The following is a 20,247-nucleotide window of genomic DNA, read 5'->3' on the forward strand; positions in this document are numbered from 1 at the left end:
GTGTGTGTGTGTGTGTGTGTGGATGTGTATGTGTGTCTGCGTGTGTGTATATATGTGTGTATATGTGTATGTGTGTCGGTGTACGTGTGTGTGTGTGTGTGTGTGTGTGTGTGTGTGTGTGTGTGTGTGTGTGTGTGTGTGTGTGTGTGTGTGTGTGTGTGTGTGTGTGTGTGTGTGTGTGTGTGTGTGTTTGTGTGGGTGTGTGAATAAGAGAGAGACCGAATTGTGAGATACAGAAATGAAAAAACGAGGTGTGTGTGTGTGTGTGTGTGTTATTGTGAAACTGCATGTGCAGGTGCAGCATCTAACTCAATATGTCGAAATGTCACACACGTCCATGCCCGTGGGATTCCCACGGGTGACCCCACTAGTATATATATAGTGTTGCGGTTTTGAGTCTTTCAAGTGAGTTTAACTAGAACGGGCACTCGGTAGAGCGCATACCTTCGCCGCAGCTACTGTTCTGTACTTGGCATGGGAGTGTAGGGAACAGAACAGTGAACAGTTTGGTGCTGATTTCATGCAAATCGGATAAGAATTGACCGAGTTATGACAAAAAACGCACATTTTGCACGGTCGTGACCCCCCTGACCTTTGACCCGATTGCTCCCAAAATCTAATCAAATGTGTCCCGTATAATAACCAATCATCCCACCAAATTTCATGCAATTCGGTTGAATACTTTTTGAGTTATGCGAATAACATACACACACACACACACACACAGACATACAAATAAATACACAGCGATCAAAACATAACCTTCCGCTTTTGCGAAGGTAATAAAGGTTAAAGTCTGTCCCCCATAGTTAGTCACACAAGCAACATGTAGCCTCGCAATAGCATAGTTATGTCTTCATATTTGTGAGCTTAGTTCCTCTCCTTTGTTACCTTCGCAAAAGCGGAAGGTTATGTTTAATTCTGCGTTGAGTAGGAGCCAGGAAAAGTGGCCCTACTGCCACCGATCATCCTACGTCTGTAGTGTAACGTGCTCCTCCCCAAACCGCGGTCACGGTGTACCTCCGAGTCCCGAGAGGAGTCTCGGCAGAAAGATGTGTTATTCTGTATGTCAAAGATCAATGGTGAAACCACACCAATTGTTACCAACAAACAAGTATTGTATTAAGATCACACAAGAATAACAGCACAAAAAACAATAGTAATCAATTGTACAACAAATATATCATTACTATGATGGTACCATCAGTTTCGTACAATGCAACGCACTGTGCTCCACGTGGGCGAAAAGAACATTCCCAATGTCTCTATCCCAGCATCAAGCCAAAGTCGATGTTGAAGCGATCGTCAGAACGATGTTGTATCGAGACCAGAATCCCATTCGGTTGACAGTCACACTGCCAAAGATAGGCAAAGGCACCCTCCCGAAGCGACGGTAAAATCACACCTTCTGGTACGGACGTTCAACGGCTCCCACTCGGCGAACCGCAATTTCCCATTCAAAATCCACATTTCACATACACACCAGATTAACGTCAGGATGTGGTGAAAATGGTTGAAGCGAGGTGAAAAACCTGGAGCAATGCGAAAATCGGGCGCGAGTCAAAATGGCCAACGGCCCGTTCTCGAGACGGAATGGCACTCCAACGATTCTCTTCGGAATCGACCGCAAAACCTATCACGCAGGTTTATCTGTCACAGCGATGACAACTCTGTCGCAGGAATCCCTTTCCCAGGAAACCCCAAAGTTCGCTAATGACCTCCGTTCGCCAGCGTTTGCTCCAGACCTCCAAAGCAGCTCAGCTTTCTTGTCGACCTCACTCGCTCCAACTTCTTTTTCTCCTCCTCTTCCTCTTCGTCGTCGTCCGGTGCCGGTTTCATTTAAAACATTAACTTTTTTTACCTTTTCAAAATAGTAATCTCTATTTCACTTAAACGATAACAATAATAGTACATGGAACCAAAAATGTTTACAGTGGATGAAAACCACAACAACGGAAGTGACAAATCCGTACCACTTCCCCCCCTCAAGAAAGAAAGTTTGAACATAGTGAAAACTTTCTTTTCCTGCAAAAACTCTTTTAACAAACAAAAGTAAAACTCACACCCAAAAGATCAATTCACGTGAACAACAATAATTAATATTCCCCAAAATAAAGCAACAAAACTTCCAAACAACCTACAGGAATTTCCAAAGTTAGTTCACTCTGGATAAAGCATCGGCAACGACATTGTCCCTGCCCTTTACATGCTCAATTTCCAAGTTGAACTCCTGCAAAGCCAAACTCCATCTCATCAACCTCTGATTTTTATTTTTCATTTTTTTGAATGAAGGTTAAGGGGTTGTGATCAGTGAATCCAAAGCAAAGCAAATCTATAGCACTTTTTGAAGGAGGCCGAGCTGAGAGCCAGGTTTCATGGTGGTTGGGTGGTGAGGCCTGGAAGTATTCACTGCATGGACGCATTTAGGAACGTGGAGTTCACGGGTTATTCCGTGTAGGAATCTTGGCTCGGCTGCTCCTGAGCACTCAGTGCTTCCAACTCTTCTCTTGATCATAAAAATCGTAATCACGGTTGTCGAGTCGGGTGCTGTAGTCACGTGAGTAGCGGTCCCCATCTCGGCTACCACCGTAATAGTCATCCCGTCGAGAGTTGCCAAAACTGTGCTGCTGCTACTGGGAGCCTCCACAGTAATATCGACTGCGGCCACCACCAAAACGACTACTCCCACCCCGGGAGCCATAGCCACCCCTGAAACTACCTCCACGTTTTCCTCCTCTGTAGCCCCCTCGACGCCCATGGCCTGCCTTCTCGACTGTTATGGTCCGACCATCCAAATCCTTGCCATTCAAATCCTTTTCTGCATCTTTGGCGTCCTTCGTGTTTTCAAACGTGACAAAGCCAAACCCTCTCGACTTTTGCATTTTCCTGTCTTTTATCAGCAGCACTTCCCAGAGTGGTCCATATTTGCCAAAGATAGAGTCCAGAACATCTTCACTTGTGTCAAAGTTCAGTCCACCTACAAAAAGCTTGCCAACATTGCCTCCATCCATGACTTGTGTGTGCTGACACTTAGTTTCAGGGTACTCGACAAGAAGTGCCTGTGCAAAGTGTGACGTCAGTACCTTCTCCTTCTCTTCAGAGCGCTTCCGACCCATGGCACGAGCCACGGCACAGGATGGAAAGATACCCGGAATCTCCTGCTCTAACTGTGCGGTGTTATTTTCCATACTAGACTTTTCAACAAACATCGGATTACCAGAAACTCGACCACCAGCCAAATCATTCCCGATAACAAAAGAGATTCCCTTTACAGGAAGAATGGCTTGTAAACCTACGGTGACCGGTCCTGACACCAAATCAGACTTCAAATGGATGACATGAAGTGGAGCTTTAACAGAGCCACCAACCCCCTGTAAAAGAACACTAACACCAGTTGCCGTCTTCTCTGACAATGTCAAAATGCCCTGAAGCATCAAAGAGTGATGTGCTCCTGTGTCCCTCAATACCCTAACAGGTCTCTGGTTCGTTAAGTCTCCATCCAGTGACACAAACCCCTCTGAAATAAAAGGTTTGTAACCCTCTTGAACAGGGTCGTTCTGTGATGCCGTAACTGTGGCATGGGCACCTTCACAATGCACTGTCCTCCAAGGACAATTTCTCGCATTGGCCAATGCAATCGGAATTGCACTAGTTTGACTCTGCTCCTGATTTTTCCTTTTCAGGGCGTAACATTGGGACATCAAATGTCCAGGTTTCTTGCAAAAAGCGCAAGTAGGCCCAGAGGAAAAACTCGTGGTCTGCGACCTCTGTCCTCTGTCTGGAAGTCCGAATACCTCCAGACTTATCTGGAAGATAAGTCTGTCTTGGAACTGTAGTCTTCTGATCCCTAAAAGTCGAGGTATCAGATTTGTCCCCATATCTCTAGGCCGCCTCCATGAATATTTGTTCTCTGCACCTGATTTACCATAACTCCCCAGGCTAACTCTAGGTGGGAAGTAAGGTTTGTGGAACCCCATCCTGTGTGTCAAGGCATAGTCATCTGCCACGGTTGCTGCCTCATACAACTCTGGTACTTTCTTTTCATCCAGATGTACTTTAATGTCCACGTGGACACACTGTTTGAATTCCTCCACCAAGATCAATTGTCGTAACAGGTTGAAGTCTTTCCCAATCTCCTTCGAGTCACACCACCTATCAAACATGGTTTCCTTCATTCTGGCAAACTCCACATGGGTCTCACTCTCCCTCTTCCTGGCATTCAGGAATTTTTGCCGGTAAGCTTCAGGGACCAATTCATAGGCTTTGAGAATGGCTTTCTTCACTACCTCATAATCTGCACATTGGTCAATCGGTAAAGCCGAATAGATATCTTGAGCTTTACCCAACAGAACACTTTGCACTAACATAGTCCAGGACCCCACAGGCCATTTTAGCATTTGAGCCACTTTCTCAGTGTAAAAAAAACATGTCTACATCCTTTTTATTGAAGGGTGGAACCAGCCTCACATGCCTACCAACATCCCAAGTGTTCTGACTAGTTGTCGAACGAGCCGGCATGGATACTACTTCTCTCCGTTCTCCCAGTAATTCCAGCTCCTTGAGTTTAAGTTCCTTCTGATACTCCCTGTCACGTTCCTTTAACTCCCTTTCGGCTCTCCTTTCCTCTGCTCTTTTCTCTGCACTTCTTTCTTCTTCAGCTCTCCTTTCCTCTGCCCTTCTCTCCTCGAGTTCTCGTTCCTGTTCTGCTCTTCTCTCCTCGAGTTCGAGTTCCTGTTCTGCTCTTTCCTTTTCTGCTTTCCTTTCCTCTGCTTTGAACCTTTCCTGGCTCTGCAGTTGCATCTCCATTTTCCGGAGCTCCACATTTTCTTTTTCCTCGGGTAACCAATCCAAGGCTACCTCTTTCCATGTTCCTTGTCCCACCAGAGATTCTACCACCAATGTCTGCATCTCTGCTTTCTTCATATTAACTCGGACCTCCAAGTTAAAATATATGGCCAATATCATGAGTTCTGATCTTTTTAACGCCTGGAACTGTGCCTCATTGGGGGACGCCGCAAACTTTTCTGCATCAAACACCATGGTGACTATTAGTTAGCACCTGTTAACCTTCACACAAATTTTTCTAAATTTTTAGAAAAAATTTGGGAATGTTTGAAAAATTCCAAATTTGGGAATTTTGGGAATGTTTGGGAATTCTATCCTGGATGAGGATGTTAGGGAATTTAATCCCGGACGAGGATGTTCGGGAATTCTATCCCGGAAGAGGAGCCCCCAATTTCTGTTACGTGCTCCCCAAACCCCGGTCACGGTGTACCTCCGAGTCCCGAGCGGAGTCACGGCAGAAAGATGTGTTATTCTGTATGTCAAAGATCAATGGTGAAACCACACCAATTGTTACCAACAAACAAGTATTGCATTAAGATCACACAAGAATAACAGTACAAAAAACAATAGTAATCAATTGTACAACAAATATATCATTATCTATGTGCCATCATCGATAATCCACGTACCAACAAAATCCACGTACCATCAGTTTCGTACAATGTAACTCACTGTGCTCCAAGTGAGCGAAAAGAACATTCCCAATGTCTCTATCCCGGTATCAACCAAAGTCGATGTTGAAGCGATCGTCAGAACGATGTTGTATCGAGACCAGAATCCTGTTCCGTTGACAGTCACACTGCCAAAGATAGGCAAAGGCACCCTCCCGAAGCGACGGGGAAATCACACCTTCTGTTACGGACGTTCAATGGCTCCGACTCGGCGAACCGGAATATACCATTCAAAATCCACGTTTCACACACACACCAGATTAACGTCAGGATGTGGTGAAAATGGTTGAAGCGAGGTGAAAAACCTGGGGCGATGCGAAAATCGGGCGCGAGTCAAAATGGCCAACGGCCCGTTCTCGAGACGTAATGGCACTCCAACGATTCTCTTCGGAATCGACCGCAAAACCTGTCACGCAGGTTTATCTGTCACAGCGATGACAACTCTGTCGCAGGAATCCCTTTCCCAGGAAACCCCAAAGTTCGCTCGTCACCTCCGTTCGCCAGCGTTTGCTCCAGACCTCCAAAGCACCTCTGCTTTCTTGTCGACCTCACTCGCTCCGCCTTCTTTTTCTCCTCCTCTTCCTCTTCGTCGTCGTCCGGTTCCGGTTTCATTTAAAACATTAACTTTTTTTACCTTTTGAAAATAGTAATCTCTATTTCACTTAAACAATAACAATAATAGTACATGGAACCAAAAATGTTTACAGTGGATGAGAACCACAACAACGGAAGTGACGAAATCCGTAACAGTAGCCTCAATCCCTTTTGCGTTAACGTTGGTTCATATTGGGCGAGTTAACACGAGGCAGGCAGAGGAGGATCGGGGCGGAGTCGAGGCGGAGCGACAGAAGCAATGATGGTAAGCACGAGCCGCCAGTCAGAGCTCGAGGGTGTTGGCGGCGGCGTGGCATCAGAGGGCGTGGTGAGAAGAGTCGGGTGAGTTCCAGAAGGTTCGGGGGACGTAGCTATAAGAACCGCTGCACAAAAGCCCTCGACAGACTCGCAGAGGAGAGAGAGAGATAAGAGGACTTGCTGCCTGATGAACTTGACCATTGCACGAGAACGCGCGCACTAACCAACACCAAGTGTATTGAAGAAGAGGAGTTGGCCGCTACATATACGTGGGCGCAGCCAGATGCGCCGATAACGAATATAGCGCATTTCAGCCGCGCGAGTGAATGAGGCTGAGTAACCGCCAGCTGCGCTAAAGTCTGCCCTCTACCGTTTCACCCCAACATCTGCTTTCTTCAAGAGACGCGCTACGAGTCTCTGCCTTCGCCTGCTACCATCTTCGTGGGACATGCCAGGGGCCGTGGAGAGCTGGACGAGGACCATCCCTGGACACGTTGGGGAACACCTGCCCATCTGCAATCCCCTGTGTGAGTGTGAGCCGGGCCTGTTGTCCCAGGGATAAGTTAAGTATGTTTAAGGATTGCTCTGTGTCTCTTCGTCCTTGAACTGTATATACGTGTGGGAATAATTAAACCCTTCTTCTTTCTTTCTGATTCGATCATTCCTGTGGTTTCCTCCATTGACTAAGCGTGACACGAATAAGATCGCTCCAATCGGGTTCCACTAGTTAAGACTGCGCGGACCACGTGTATGCAATCCGCTCGGCATACTCAAACCACACGTGGTTCGTGCGAGGCTCGTTTCCTCACTCCCAGGGCAGTGCGGGTACTTAGGTACGAGCGAAAAGTAGTCCCGAAACCCTGTGTCCGGGAGGGACGTAATAAGTCTCGGTTCCGCCAGGCCCAGTAAAGACAAGGGGATTAATCCCCCCTTGATAAGGGGAAGAAGGCCAGCATAGAGAACCGTAACAATATATATATTGTTCTTGGGGCTGACTCAGAAGAAGACCTTTGTTGGTCGAAAGCTTGTCGACAATTAAAGATCGACGTCCTGAAGCTACGTCCGCGTCTTATTTAATCTATCGATTATTTATTCAATGCAAATGAGACGCCCTGCTCGTACTGTGGAGTTTCTACTATTTCTTACAGTTATATATATATATATATATATATATATATATACAGTGGAACCTTGACTTACGAGTTTAATTCGTTCTGTGACCGAGCTCGTAACTCAAATTGCTCGTTTCTCAAATCAAATTTCGCCATTAAAATGCATTGAAATGCTATTAATCCGTTCCAGCCCGCCAAAAACCACACCAATTTTTTTTTAAACATACAGTATATATAAAAATATCTCGTGCTTTATATTTCACCTGTATGCAGCATACAAGTTGGCAGGATGGCCTGGACTGGAGGTATGCACACTTGACTCTAAAGTCTAAACTGTCCAGCCTGGGTTTGAATCCCGACCCAGCTATAACCTGTCATGGGTGAATCACAGGCAGGGTGATTCATCAATGTGTGTACTGCTAAACTGGGCGCCCCGTTTGCGTCCCATTAGTTGTTGGATGTTAAGGATCTCACCGTGTTTTCCACAAAGAGAAGGCGAGCTATCGCCGGCACTCTGAACAAGTTGTGGCCTGGCATGGCATGAACATGAAAACATGAACATGAACATGAAATGTTCGACATGAACATGAAATTTTCCAAAATAACCAAAATGCGAAAACAAAAATGCAGCGCTATATGACAGAGATACTGTACGTGCACGGCAAGATAACCACGTGACCGGAACCCACCTGGCGGCGTAAACTCAAAATAACCAACATGCGAAAACAAAAATGCAGCGCTATACGACAGAGATACTGTACGTGCACGGCAAGATAACCACGTGACCGGAACCCACCTGGCGGCGTAAACTCAAAATAACCAATATGCGAAAACAAAAATGCAGCGCTATACGACAGAAATACTGTACGTGCACGGCAAGATAACCACGTGACCGGAACCCACCTGGCGGCGTAAACTCAAAATAACCAACATGCGAAAACAAAAATGCAGCGTTATACGACAGAGATACTGTACTTGCACGGCAAGATAACCACGTGACCGGGTGGCGAAAGCTCGTAACTCAGATCTCGGCTCGCATCTCAAAGCAATAAACCGCCCGAGCGACGGCTCGTATCTCGAAAAACTCGTAAGTTGGGGCACTCCTAAGTCAAGGTTCCACTGTATATATATATATATATATATATATATGTGTGTATATAAAACACTAGCTTGGCTCAGCTCGCTCCACTCGCCTCACCACACGTCATTACAGAGGAACGGGCTTGTGTTATCTGAGGATAATGACTGTACCTGAGTTGCTGTGTTGTCATGATTTACACCAATCCTAATACAAATTATTTTGCACAAATTTATTAGTAGTGTTTGTGATATTACATTTTTATAAGAAATTTAGGTTGAAGATTTAGGTTGAAAAAACGTATAAAATTTCAAAAAAGAACCCCTCAGCACATATATACGGGAGGAGTATGTGCAGACTGGAAGTTTGCTCCGATTTCACAAAAGTTTGAGGGAGTAGTTCAGTGACAAGACAACACAGATATACAGTATATAGATATATATTATATATTATATATATGATATAATATATATTATAAACATATATATTCAAATTTAGTAATTAATCAAAATGAATGGCTATATCCAAAAATAAAGCAGTTTCCTCAAATGTGCATTTTTATGTCATTAAGAATCTAATCTTATTGCACATCACAATCCACTCTCGACACTGTCAGCAACTATTATTCCAAGTACTGGTGACAGCTGAATATTTGAGAACTATGAATGTCACTATGAAATAATTATATTGGAGACCCAACCTTTGTGCCTCTCATTTATAGAAAAATCTTCTCATGGCGTTGAATCTCCATGGTCTGCACAGATGCATGCTCCCACAGTGCATTCAGAAAGTATTCAGACCCCTTCACATTTTTCACATTTTGTTATGTTGCAGCCTTATGCTGAAATCGTTTAAATTCATTTTTTCTCTCATCAATCTGCACTCAATACCCCATAATGACAAAGAGAAAACAGAATTTTAGAAAGTTTTGCAAATTTATAAAAAGAAAAAACTGAAATATCACATTTACATAAGTATTCAGACCCTTTGCTATGACACTTGAAATTTAGCTCAGGTGCCTCCCATTTCTCTTGATCATCTTTGAGATGTTTCTACACCTTGATTGGAGTCCACCTGTGGTAAATCCAATTGATTGGACATGATTTGGAAAGGCACACACCTGTCTATATAAGGTCTCACAGCTGACAATGCATATCGGAGCAAAAACCAAGCCATGAGGTCTAAGGAACTGCCTGCAGAGCTCAGAGACAGGATTGTGTCGAGGCACAGATCTGAGGAAGCCGACAAAAAAACATTCTGCTGCATTGAAGGTTCCCAAGAGCACAGTCGCCTGCATAATTCTTAAATTGAAGAAGTTTGGAACAACCAGGACTCTTCCTAGAGCTGGCCACTTGGCCAAACTGAGCAATAGGGGGAGAAGGGCCTTGGTAATAGAGGTGACCAAGAACCCGATGGTCACTCTGGCTGAGCTCCAGAGATCCTGTATGGAGATGGGAGAAACTTCCAGAAGGACAACCATCACTGCAACATTCCACCGATCTGGGCTTTATGGCAGAGTGGCCAGACGGAAGCCTCTCCTCAGTGAAAGACACATGAAAGCCCACTTGGAGTTTGCAAAAAAGCACCTAAAGAACTCTCAGACTGTGAGAAACAAGATTCTGTGGTCTGATAAAACCAAGATTGAACTGTTTGGCTTCAATGCAGATTTCGTACTCACTTCAATGTTGGTCGAGGTGGCGCCGTTCCATCTCGAAACATAATATTGAAGTGGGTAAAAAACTTCAGGACAACTGGATCTGTGAGGCCGGGAGCAGCTCAGGGAGATGATCGAACCGTTAGGACCCCGGAAAACATCGAAAGGGTTCGACAAGCTGTGGAGGCCAGCCCTCGTCGGTCAGCGGTACGACACGCTCGCGCTCTACGGATGTCAGATAGATCAGTTCGTCGAATTTTGCACTTGGACCTTCATTATCACGCGTACAAAATCATGGTGGTTCAAGAACTGCAGCAGAATGATTTCGTACGGCGGTTTACGTTCGCAGAAAGAATGCTGGAACTGCTGAGGGATGCTGCTGTGCTGAGAAATGCTGGAACTTTTCTGCGCGTCTGCAAGAATGCTTGGACAAGAACGGCCGCCATTTAGATGATGTCATTTTTCAAACATGAATTACATTTTTTTAATGTCTTTGTTACAGTATATTACATGGCATTATATATGTAGTCTTTAAAAAATAAAAATATTGAAATTCGACTAAAAATAACTGTGTACGAGTTTTCTGAAAATCGTCACACCTCCCTGACGGACCCTGTATATATATATATATATATATATATATATATATGTATATATATATTTGTATATATATATATGTATGTATATATATATATATATATATATATATATATATATATATATATATATATAGATAGATAGATAGATAGATAGATATATATATATATATATATATATATATATATATATATATATATATATATATATATATATATATATATATATATATATTACATTATATTATATTGTATGATATATGATATATTATTATATTGTTATATTATATATGTATATGATATATTATATATATATTATATATATAAAATATATATATATATATATATATATATGTATATTATAATATATATATTATATAATATATATATTATTATATATTATATGTTATATATTTTATGATATTATATATATTGTTGCGATCTCCAAACTTCGGCCTTCCCCTTACCAAGGGGGGATTAATCCCCTTGTCTTTTTACTAGCCGACGCGATCCGGGGCTATCACGCTCCTTCCGGTCAGCGCTGAATAGGGTGGTAGGTCGAATTAGTCCTATTACCTAATTATCAGCGCCTCCCGGGAAGCAAGGAAATAACCCCGCCCGAACCACGGTTTTAGTAGACACGCAGAGCGAAAGCGAGCCGCGATTCGGGCCGTTATCAGGAACTAACCCAATTTGAGCGGTTTCTACTCGTGACTCGTGACACTCAGACCCAATGGAAAAATCACTAAGACGGTCGAATTAAGAGGAAACAGGAAGAACAAGTAATTTATTACACACTTTGTACAATGAAGAAGAAGAAGAAGAAGAAGAAGCAATGTGGTGTGAAGAAGAAGAAGCAGATACACAGGGCAGCCTTATAACAGTCTTAACTTATCCCTGGACACGGGCCCGTTCGCACTCAGACTGACTCACATGGGGGTTGTAGATGGTCGGGGTTGAAGGTCCAGGGATAATGTCCACAGCTCACTCTGGTCCCCGACTCGTGCCACGAAGGCGATGGTAGACGGCAGGCAAGCTCTCCGCGTGTCGTTGGCGCGGATCGGACAATTATATGGGAAAGGTGAGCTAGGCTGGGCGGTTATTCCACGGCTCACGGCCGCGTACGTAATAAAGGAACCGGCTCGGCGGTTATACTGGCGGTCTCAGCAAGCCCAAAGCCAAACCCCCAGCGAGTTCTTGCAATCAATGCCAAACGTGACAATCCTTGTCCACAGCTCACTTGACAAATGTCCACAGCTCACTTGACAAATGTCCACAGCTCACTCCGGTCCCCGACTCGTGCCACGAAGGCGATGGTAGACGGCAGGCAAGCTTTCCGCGTGTCGTTGGCGCGGATCGGACAATTATATGGGAAAGGTGAGCTAGGCTGGGCGGTTATTCCACGGCTCACGGCCACGTACGTAATAAACGAACCGGCTAGGCGGTTATACTGGCGGTCTCAGCAAGCCCAAAGCCAAACCCCCAGCGAGTTAGCCGTGTTAGCCATGTCATTAGCCGTGACAATCCTTGGTAATGCGCGAAATCCTCAAGTGCTCATAAACCGCATATGTCCTCTTAATACCAGTTCACTCAGCCCTCTTCGCGCAGTCCTTCTGCAACGCGCAAATTGTCCAAGTCCTTTGCAATGAGTGCCGCTGCATCAGTCCTGTGGAAGGGCTTTGTGCTCGCGGTTATATAGCGCCGCTTAGCGAACCCTCTCGAATGTCCCAGCCACGTTCTCACTACGCCCCTTAGCCATGCCCACTCGAGACCTGGTTGGTTGTTGGGGTCTTACCGGCTCCGCCCTTGATGTCTGCTTGACGTGGCCACACCCCCACCCTTGTGCTCCGCCCCCTTTTCAGTCCTTACCTCATGGCATTTGGGCTGGTTTCAGCAAACCAGCAAACCAAGAGCAGCAAACGCTGCTGCCAAGCAAGGTGCATTAGCCGAATCGGGGCGCGGATTGGATGCTGCCCAACGAGGTAGATTTGGAGGGTGGAGGCAAAATGAACGGGGCCTACTCTTATTTATTTATTTTACACAACACAGGTGTCACTATTGGAAATGTCCTTATCTCACATATACTATGAAATAACTAACGTTCTAAGGTGACCTACGTGTTGCATGTGGACTAACTATGGGGACAAAACCTTTAACCTTTATTCATCAAATATGTACACTTTCTCAGAACCGCAACTATATTATATGTTATATATTATATTATATTATATTATATTATATCATATCATATATATATATATATATATATTATATATATATATATATATATATATATATATATATATATATATATATATAAATAAATAAATATACTGTCGTGGCAAAAAATATTGGCACCCTTGCACTTTTTTCAAATAATGCACCATTTCTTCCAGAAAATTGTTGAAATAAAAATATATTTTGGTATCCACACATGTATTTCTTTGGTTTGCAGTGGAACAAAAAAGCTGACAAAAATTACTAAATCTTAGCTAATTCCTCACAGAAATCCTAAAATGGCCTGGACAATATTATTGCCACATTTTCGAAGTTGTTAGAAATAATTAGATTTCAAGCAGGTGACTTTCCCTTACTTTGGGATTGAACTCACCTGTGGTGAGTTGCAGCTGCCTGCAATATAAAAATCACTCATTCAACCAGTTTGAATCGAGAAAGGAGTCATTCTGCTGTTTTGTGTCACTGTTGTACCGCAATGAGCAGGGAGAAAAGAAAGAAAACCAGAGAATTATCAGAGGAGGTCAGACACAAGATTGTAGCCAAGCATGGACAATCTCAAGGCGACAAGTTCATCTCCAGTGACCTTGATGTTCCTGTGTCCACCTTACACAATGTTATCAGGAAGGTACAGGCCCATGGCACAGTAGCCAACCTCCCTGGACGTGGCCACAAGAGAAAACTTGATCGAAGATTGCAGCGAATGATTGTTCAAATGGTGAAGAAAGCACCTCGATCAACAGCCAAACAGATCCAAGCTGACGTTCAGACACAAGGTACAACAGTTTCAACTTGCACCATCCATCACCAACTCAATTAAAAGGGGGTTCTATGGTAGGAGACCCAGGTGGATCCCACTGCAGAGAGAGATTTTTTTCGTGTGTGTGTACAAGATTGAGGCTCGTGTAAGAGCAAACATTAATCACATTTAAAAAAAAACGACACATAAAACATATAATAAAGGGAGCGGGAGACAAGATGGGGAGAGAGAGGGAAGCACACAAGTACGAGATCTGTGGGAGGGAGAGGGCTTGGGGGGAGGAGGCATGGGAAGGAGGGAGGGGGGGCATGTGAGAGGTATAAAACACAAAACACATGGACACTGATAGGACTTCCAGGAAAGAAGTCGGTATTTCAAGAAAGTTGATCTGGGGTGAATTCATAGGGGGTAGAAAAGATCAAGGTTTTGGATGGGGGAATATAAGAGATGGTGGTGAACAGCTGTTTTAAAAACCTGGAGGAAGGAGTGGGATTGAAGAGAGTATGGGAGTTTGATCCAGAGGCGGGAGAAAAGAGGATTGAAAGAGTGAAGGTGAGCAGAGAGTCTTGATTTTGGCAGTTTCACCAGAAGAGGGTTGCTGGCAGATCTTGTGCGACCTGTAGGAATATTTGGGGGACAGAGTACAGACAGAGCTGGGGGAGCTAGGCCGGAGAGGAGTCGGTAGAAGACAGAAAGACCACCAACCTGCCTGCAGTGAGTGAGTGAAAGGCCCTCAGAGTCAGCTTCATTGCGGGAGATTCCAATGATTCTGAAAGCTTTGGTTTCTACAGCGTGAAGCCGAGCTAGGTGTGAGGCAGGGGCACCAGCCCAGAGGGGAGAGCAGTATTCCAATGAGCTGCAGATGAAAGCATTGTATGTGCTGTGGAGCTCAGGTGTGCTAAGGATAGATATAAGAAAGCCTGACTGGAGTTTTCCAAAACACACCTGAACAAGCCAAAATCCTTCTGGGAGAATGTCCTGTGGACAGACGAGACCAAATTCGAGCTTTTCGGTAGAGCACATCATCTCTATGTTTACAGAAAACAAAATGAAGCCTTCAAAAAAAAAGAACACCTCCCTACAGGCAAACATGGAGGAGGTTCAGTGATGTTTTGGGGTAGCTGTGCTGCCTCTGGCAGTGGGTGCCTTGAATGTTTGCATGGCATCATGAAATCAGGAGATTACCAAGGCATTTTGGAGTGCAATGTTCAACCCAGTGTCAGAAAGCTGGATCTCCGTTGAAGGTCATGGGTGTTGTAGCAGGACAATGACCCCAAACACAATTGAAAAAGCACCCAGGAATGGTTCAAGACAAAACGCTGGATTGTTCTGAAGTGGCCAGCAATGAGTCCAGATCTAAATCCCATTGAACACCTGTGGGGAGATCTTAAAACAGCAGTTGGGAGAAAGCACCCTTCAAATCTGGGAGAACTATAGCAGTTTGCACAGGAAGAGTGGGCCAAACTGTCAGTGGAGAGGAGTAGGAAGCTCATTCATGGCATTCGGAAGCGTTTGACTGCAGTTATTTTGTCCAAAGGCAAAATATTAAGTCTCGGGTGTCAATCATTTTGTCAATGCCATTTCTTTTTATTTTCTGATTTAAAAGGATATTTTAAGTTCTGATTCAAAAACAGGTTCGTTAATATATTAACAGTGAAATAAAGAATTGTGGAGACCAAATGTGTGTATGTATATATATATATACTAGCAGAAGTACCCGGCATTGCCGGGCGGGGGAAGGGGAGGGGAGGGGAACGGGGGGGAGAGCGAGCCCCTTGGTAAAGTGAGCGATTTTTTTTGCATAGCGTCATAGCGTTCATAGCGTTTCATAGCGTTTCATAGCGTCATAGCGATTTTTTTTTTCATAGCGTCATAGCGTTCATAGCGTCATAGCGTTCATAGCGTCATAGCGTTCATAGCGTCATAGCGTCATAGCGATTTTTTTTTTCATAGCGTCATAGCGTCATATCGTTCATAGCGTTCATAGCGTCATAGCGTTTTATAGCGTCATAGCGTCATAGCGTCATATCGTTCATAGTGTCATAGCATTTCATAGCGTCATAGCGATTTTTTTTTTCATAGCGTCATAGCGTCATAGCATTCATAGCGTCATATCGTCCATAGCGTCATAGCGTCATAGCGTTCATAGCGTCATAGCGTCATCACGTGATCGCTCTGAGCGAATCAGCGCCCACCTGCTCTGATTCCGTTGGATCCGTGCGCTGAAATGCGCTGAAGTAAATATGAATAAAAAATATGGATCGTCAAATACTTTGAGTTCTTCCATGTTCGTCCCAGGCGCAATGGCCATGTCTATGCCAAATATCAAGCACGTAAGCCTCTCCATTTAGGAGTCTATCGGTAACATTACACACACACACACACACAAACTGTTTTATATATATAGATAGATATATATTGTTACGGAAAGGGAGTACGGTGCTCCCCTTAGCGGGGGGGGGGGGGGGTTAATCCCCCTTCTATTTGCACTGGCCGTCTCCGATCCTGAAGCTACCCCGCTCCACAAGGCAGGGGGGTAACTCCGCTCGAACCCCGGACAAGATGTTATTTGCCGAGCGGTTTTTAGCAGCCCGCTGTTCAAGCCATTTAACAAGGACTAACTCGATTCTGAGCATTGGCCAAATCGTGCCAGAGGTATTCAATGGGGGAAATCACAAAGACGATCGGATGTGGAAGAAGAAGCCAAAGTAAGGAGGAACAAGGATTTATTACTAATTATGTACACAATCAAAGAAACCAAGGGAGAAGGAAAGAAACGAAAATAATTACAGAAGAGGAAGAAAACAGTGCAATTCTAGCTTATCTAAACCACCGTTTAGAGGCCATTTTTCCCCGCAAGGCAGGGGTTGGCCTTTTCGGGGACCGTGGTTGTTGTTGTTTTTTTTGGTCCCCTTTTTGAAGCAATGTTTTACGGCCGGATGCCCTTCCTGCCGCCAACCCTTTTTGTCGCCTTTTACGACAAGCAGGGAATTACCAGTGAACTGGTTCTCAATTAGCCGACGTCGGAAGGATGACAGGCTGAGTCAACCCCCCTGGCGTTAATTCAGCGATCGACCGGGATTCGAACCCAGGATCCTTGGATCCTAAGCTGGCACCCTAGCCGCTAGCCCAACACCAGGGACATAGCTTATCTATACAGGCTTAACTTATTCCCAAGACAACACAGACAGACAGACGACAGTCAGACTTACACGAATGGGGAATTGCAGGCAGGAATGAATGGAGGGATGAGAAGGTTCAGGTGGTCCACAGAACGGGCGCCAGGGAGGTCCGAGGATAGCGGCACAATGTCGGGGTTCGCGTGCACGCACTTGTTCCTTTGGAGGTTGGTTCCGGCAGTTGCCGTCAGTGCCGGTTGGTATCGCGAGCAGGGCGTGCCGATTCTCTTTCACCGCAGGACGTTCGCGCCAAACAAATCAATGAACAATCCTCCCCACTTGTGTCCCTTGCTCATGCGCCTCCCTCCACAGAACTCTCGATTTGGGCTCCCTTACTCATCTGCGGTCCCTCGCTCATCTGCCTACCTCAATCATCTCAGGTGGGGGGCGTCGCACCGCGGGTTATATGACACGCCATACCCACTGATTTGTGGTTGGTCGTTCGGGGCTCCACCCTTGATGACGAGGTGCGGGCCATGCCCATAATGTAGCTCCTCCCCCTTCTTCTCCGAGGCTTGACCACGTGCGTAATGGAGGTTTTGGGGCGATTCGAGCGAGCCCCAGCCAAAGGGCAGCGAACGCTGCCGGCAATTGCGTTTTGGTGGCAATTGAAAGGGGATTCTACCTTATTTCATTTGGTGCAATGCAGAGTCAACTAATGGGAAACAGAGCCTTATACTGACATAGAATAAAGAGATAACTATTTAGAAGATCCTATGATTTTCTACGTGTATGCGATGGACTAGCTAAAGGGACGACCTTTGACCTTTACAATTAATGGAGGTATTTACAAGGAATTACTATTATTTACAGAGGGTGATATTTACAACAATTATCAACGTGCAGGATTCTCAAATCCGCAACAATATATACACACACAACTGGGCCACAATAAAACACTACACAGTGAATCGGCATTCTATAAAAGAAAAGAAAATCCCAGTTAAAGAAACAGACAGATAAAATGATTACGACCTTGAAGATCAGAGGAAGAAATCTTAATTATCACATTGGTGACTTACTTTTAATAGGCTGGGCAATCCAAGCGGTGACACATTTGTTCCCACGACGAGTTTCCATGTGATGTTGCAGACCAACAACACCTAAGCAGCAAATATCCAGCTGGCTGAACTGCAAGCTTATTTTGCACAAATTATGGGATGCAGTTGTAAAGAAATCACAATTGTAAAGGAAAATATATATACATATACCATTGGGCATTGTTTTGATTTGATGGTGAATTGTGAAATCATGGAGTTTTGTTTGTGATAAAAGTCACTGTCCATGCTCTTTCTGGATTAAAAAACAGGTTGGCCTTCATGTTTTTGTTTCAGGGCTCAGTGAATGTGGGTCTGGCCTATGATTGTGTCGAGAGGATGGTTTACTTCACAGATGTTGTGGCACGGACCATCAACAGAGTCTCCTTGGAAGGAGGAGAATCTCAAACCATTATCAGCACAGGTAATAGATAGTTCAATGAAAAGTAAGTCGTTACTTGGGATGGCTGTAAAGGAGGAGGGAAGTTACTTAGAACCATAACATAGGTGGTCATTAAATTATTGTAGAATTGTGAATGTAAGTGATCCTATAGTTAGTTACTGAGAATTTTATCACAATTGTGGATACTCTTCCTGGAGGGAGAGGGAACATCGTAGGAAGACAGTTATAGTGAAATGACAAAAAGGTGGAGGAGATGAGGTAGAATTGGAGTGGATGCATTCGTTATTGTATGGCTGGAACATTGAGGTCAGTGGTCTTTCACAAGTATCATCAATATAATCTGTTAGAAAATTCATGTGATTATAAAAGAAGGTCACGCAATATAACACGACCTAAAAATGAACTACAAATTACATATGTATAATTATGTCGAGTGATGTATGTGAGTTAGACATTGTTGATAGTTGGAGTAGAGAAGGTGGATCTATTTAAAATTAAATTTGCAGCAGAGAAATGAGAGAGATACAGTATCTCAGATACTGTCCGTTTGAGCTTTGAAGAGAGTGAGGGAGTTTGTTCCAGAGGCGGGAGAAAAGAGGAATGAAGGAGTGAAGGTGAGCAAAGAGTCTTGATTTTGGCAGTTTAACCATGAGAGGGTTGCAGGCAGATCTTGTGCGACCTGTAGGAATATTTGGGGGACAGAGCCCAGAGAGAGCTGGGGGAGCAAGGCCGGAGAGGAGTCGGTAGAAGACGGAAAGACCACCAGCCTGCCTGCGGTGAGTAAGTGAAAGGCCCTCGGAGATAGCGTCATCGTGGGAGATTCCAATGATTCTGAAAGCTTTGGTTTCAACAGCGTGAAGACGAGCTAGGTGTGAGGAAGGAGCACCAGCCCAGAGCTATATATACCATTATACCATTGTGTATATACCATTTGTATATTCCTCTCTCTTGCATTCCTCTCTCGCGGCGTTCCCTCTCTCACGGCGTTCCCTCTCTCTCGGCGTTCCCTCTCTCTCGGCGTTCCCTCTCTCGTGGCGTTCCCTCTCTCACGGCGTTCCCTCTCTCGCGGCGTTCCCTCTCTCGCGGCGTTCCCGCTCTCGTGGCGTTCCCTCTCTCATGGTGTTCCCTCTCTCATGGTGTTCCCTCTCTCGCGGTGTTCCCTCTCTCGTGGCGTTCCCTCTCTCGCGGCGTTCCCTCTCTCGTGGCGTTCCCTCTCTCACGGCGTTCCCTCTCTCGCGTCGTTCCCTCTCTCACTGTGTTCCCTCTCTCACGGCGTTCCCTCTCTCATGGCGTTCCCTCTCAAGCGGCGTTACCTAGTTGGTACACGAATGGTCGGAGGATGAATGGTCGGATCGGAGGACCAGGTGTGTGTGTTGCTGAGCGCGGCGTTGCAAAGCGATACTCATACACCTAAGCTGTCCATGCCACATTGGTGCCCCTGGTATGTTGTGCAAGCCACATTGGAGGTGCAACTTTGCCAATACAGAAAGTCTCATTTTGACTGTGTGTCGGGCGGAATACTTGCGTCTCCAGAAGTGTGTGAGGATGCCTTTTGAGTGCTGATTATACTGAAGGGGCTGGCTGAGAGGATTGCTCATGCAACTCGAAGTGGAGCAGGAATCGAAGGCCGACCATTCATTGGACAGTCCCAGAGAAGACTCGTGAGCGTCCAAGGGAACACTGCATGCGGATGTGGATTCGGACCGACTGCCGATAACAGCGAATATTGTACCTTTGTTTGCTACTGTACATTTGTTTCAATACAGTTATTGTTTGAGTACTACAAGCGCCGTCGGGTTCATTGTAGTGTCCCCACATGTCACCG

The 20,247-nt window shown here is 44.9% G+C and overlaps 1 protein-coding gene across 2 annotated transcripts in view; it reads left to right on the top strand.

The window, feature by feature from the left end:
* LOC137435391 (nidogen-2) overlaps positions 1 to 20,247 on the top strand; it is a 259,920-nt gene that overhangs the window by 211,763 nt on the left and 27,910 nt on the right. For both annotated transcript variants that reach the window (XM_068129147.2, XM_068129155.2), the window contains one exon: positions 18,317 to 18,443. In XM_068129147.2, coding sequence (XP_067985248.2) covers positions 18,317 to 18,443 — 127 coding nt within the window. The remainder of the gene's footprint in view (positions 1 to 18,316; positions 18,444 to 20,247) is intronic.

The sequence above is a fragment of the Myxine glutinosa genome, chromosome 1 (genome assembly GCF_964187855.1).
Source record: "Myxine glutinosa chromosome 1, kmMyxGlut1.1, whole genome shotgun sequence".
NCBI lineage: Eukaryota > Metazoa > Chordata > Myxini > Myxiniformes > Myxinidae > Myxine > Myxine glutinosa.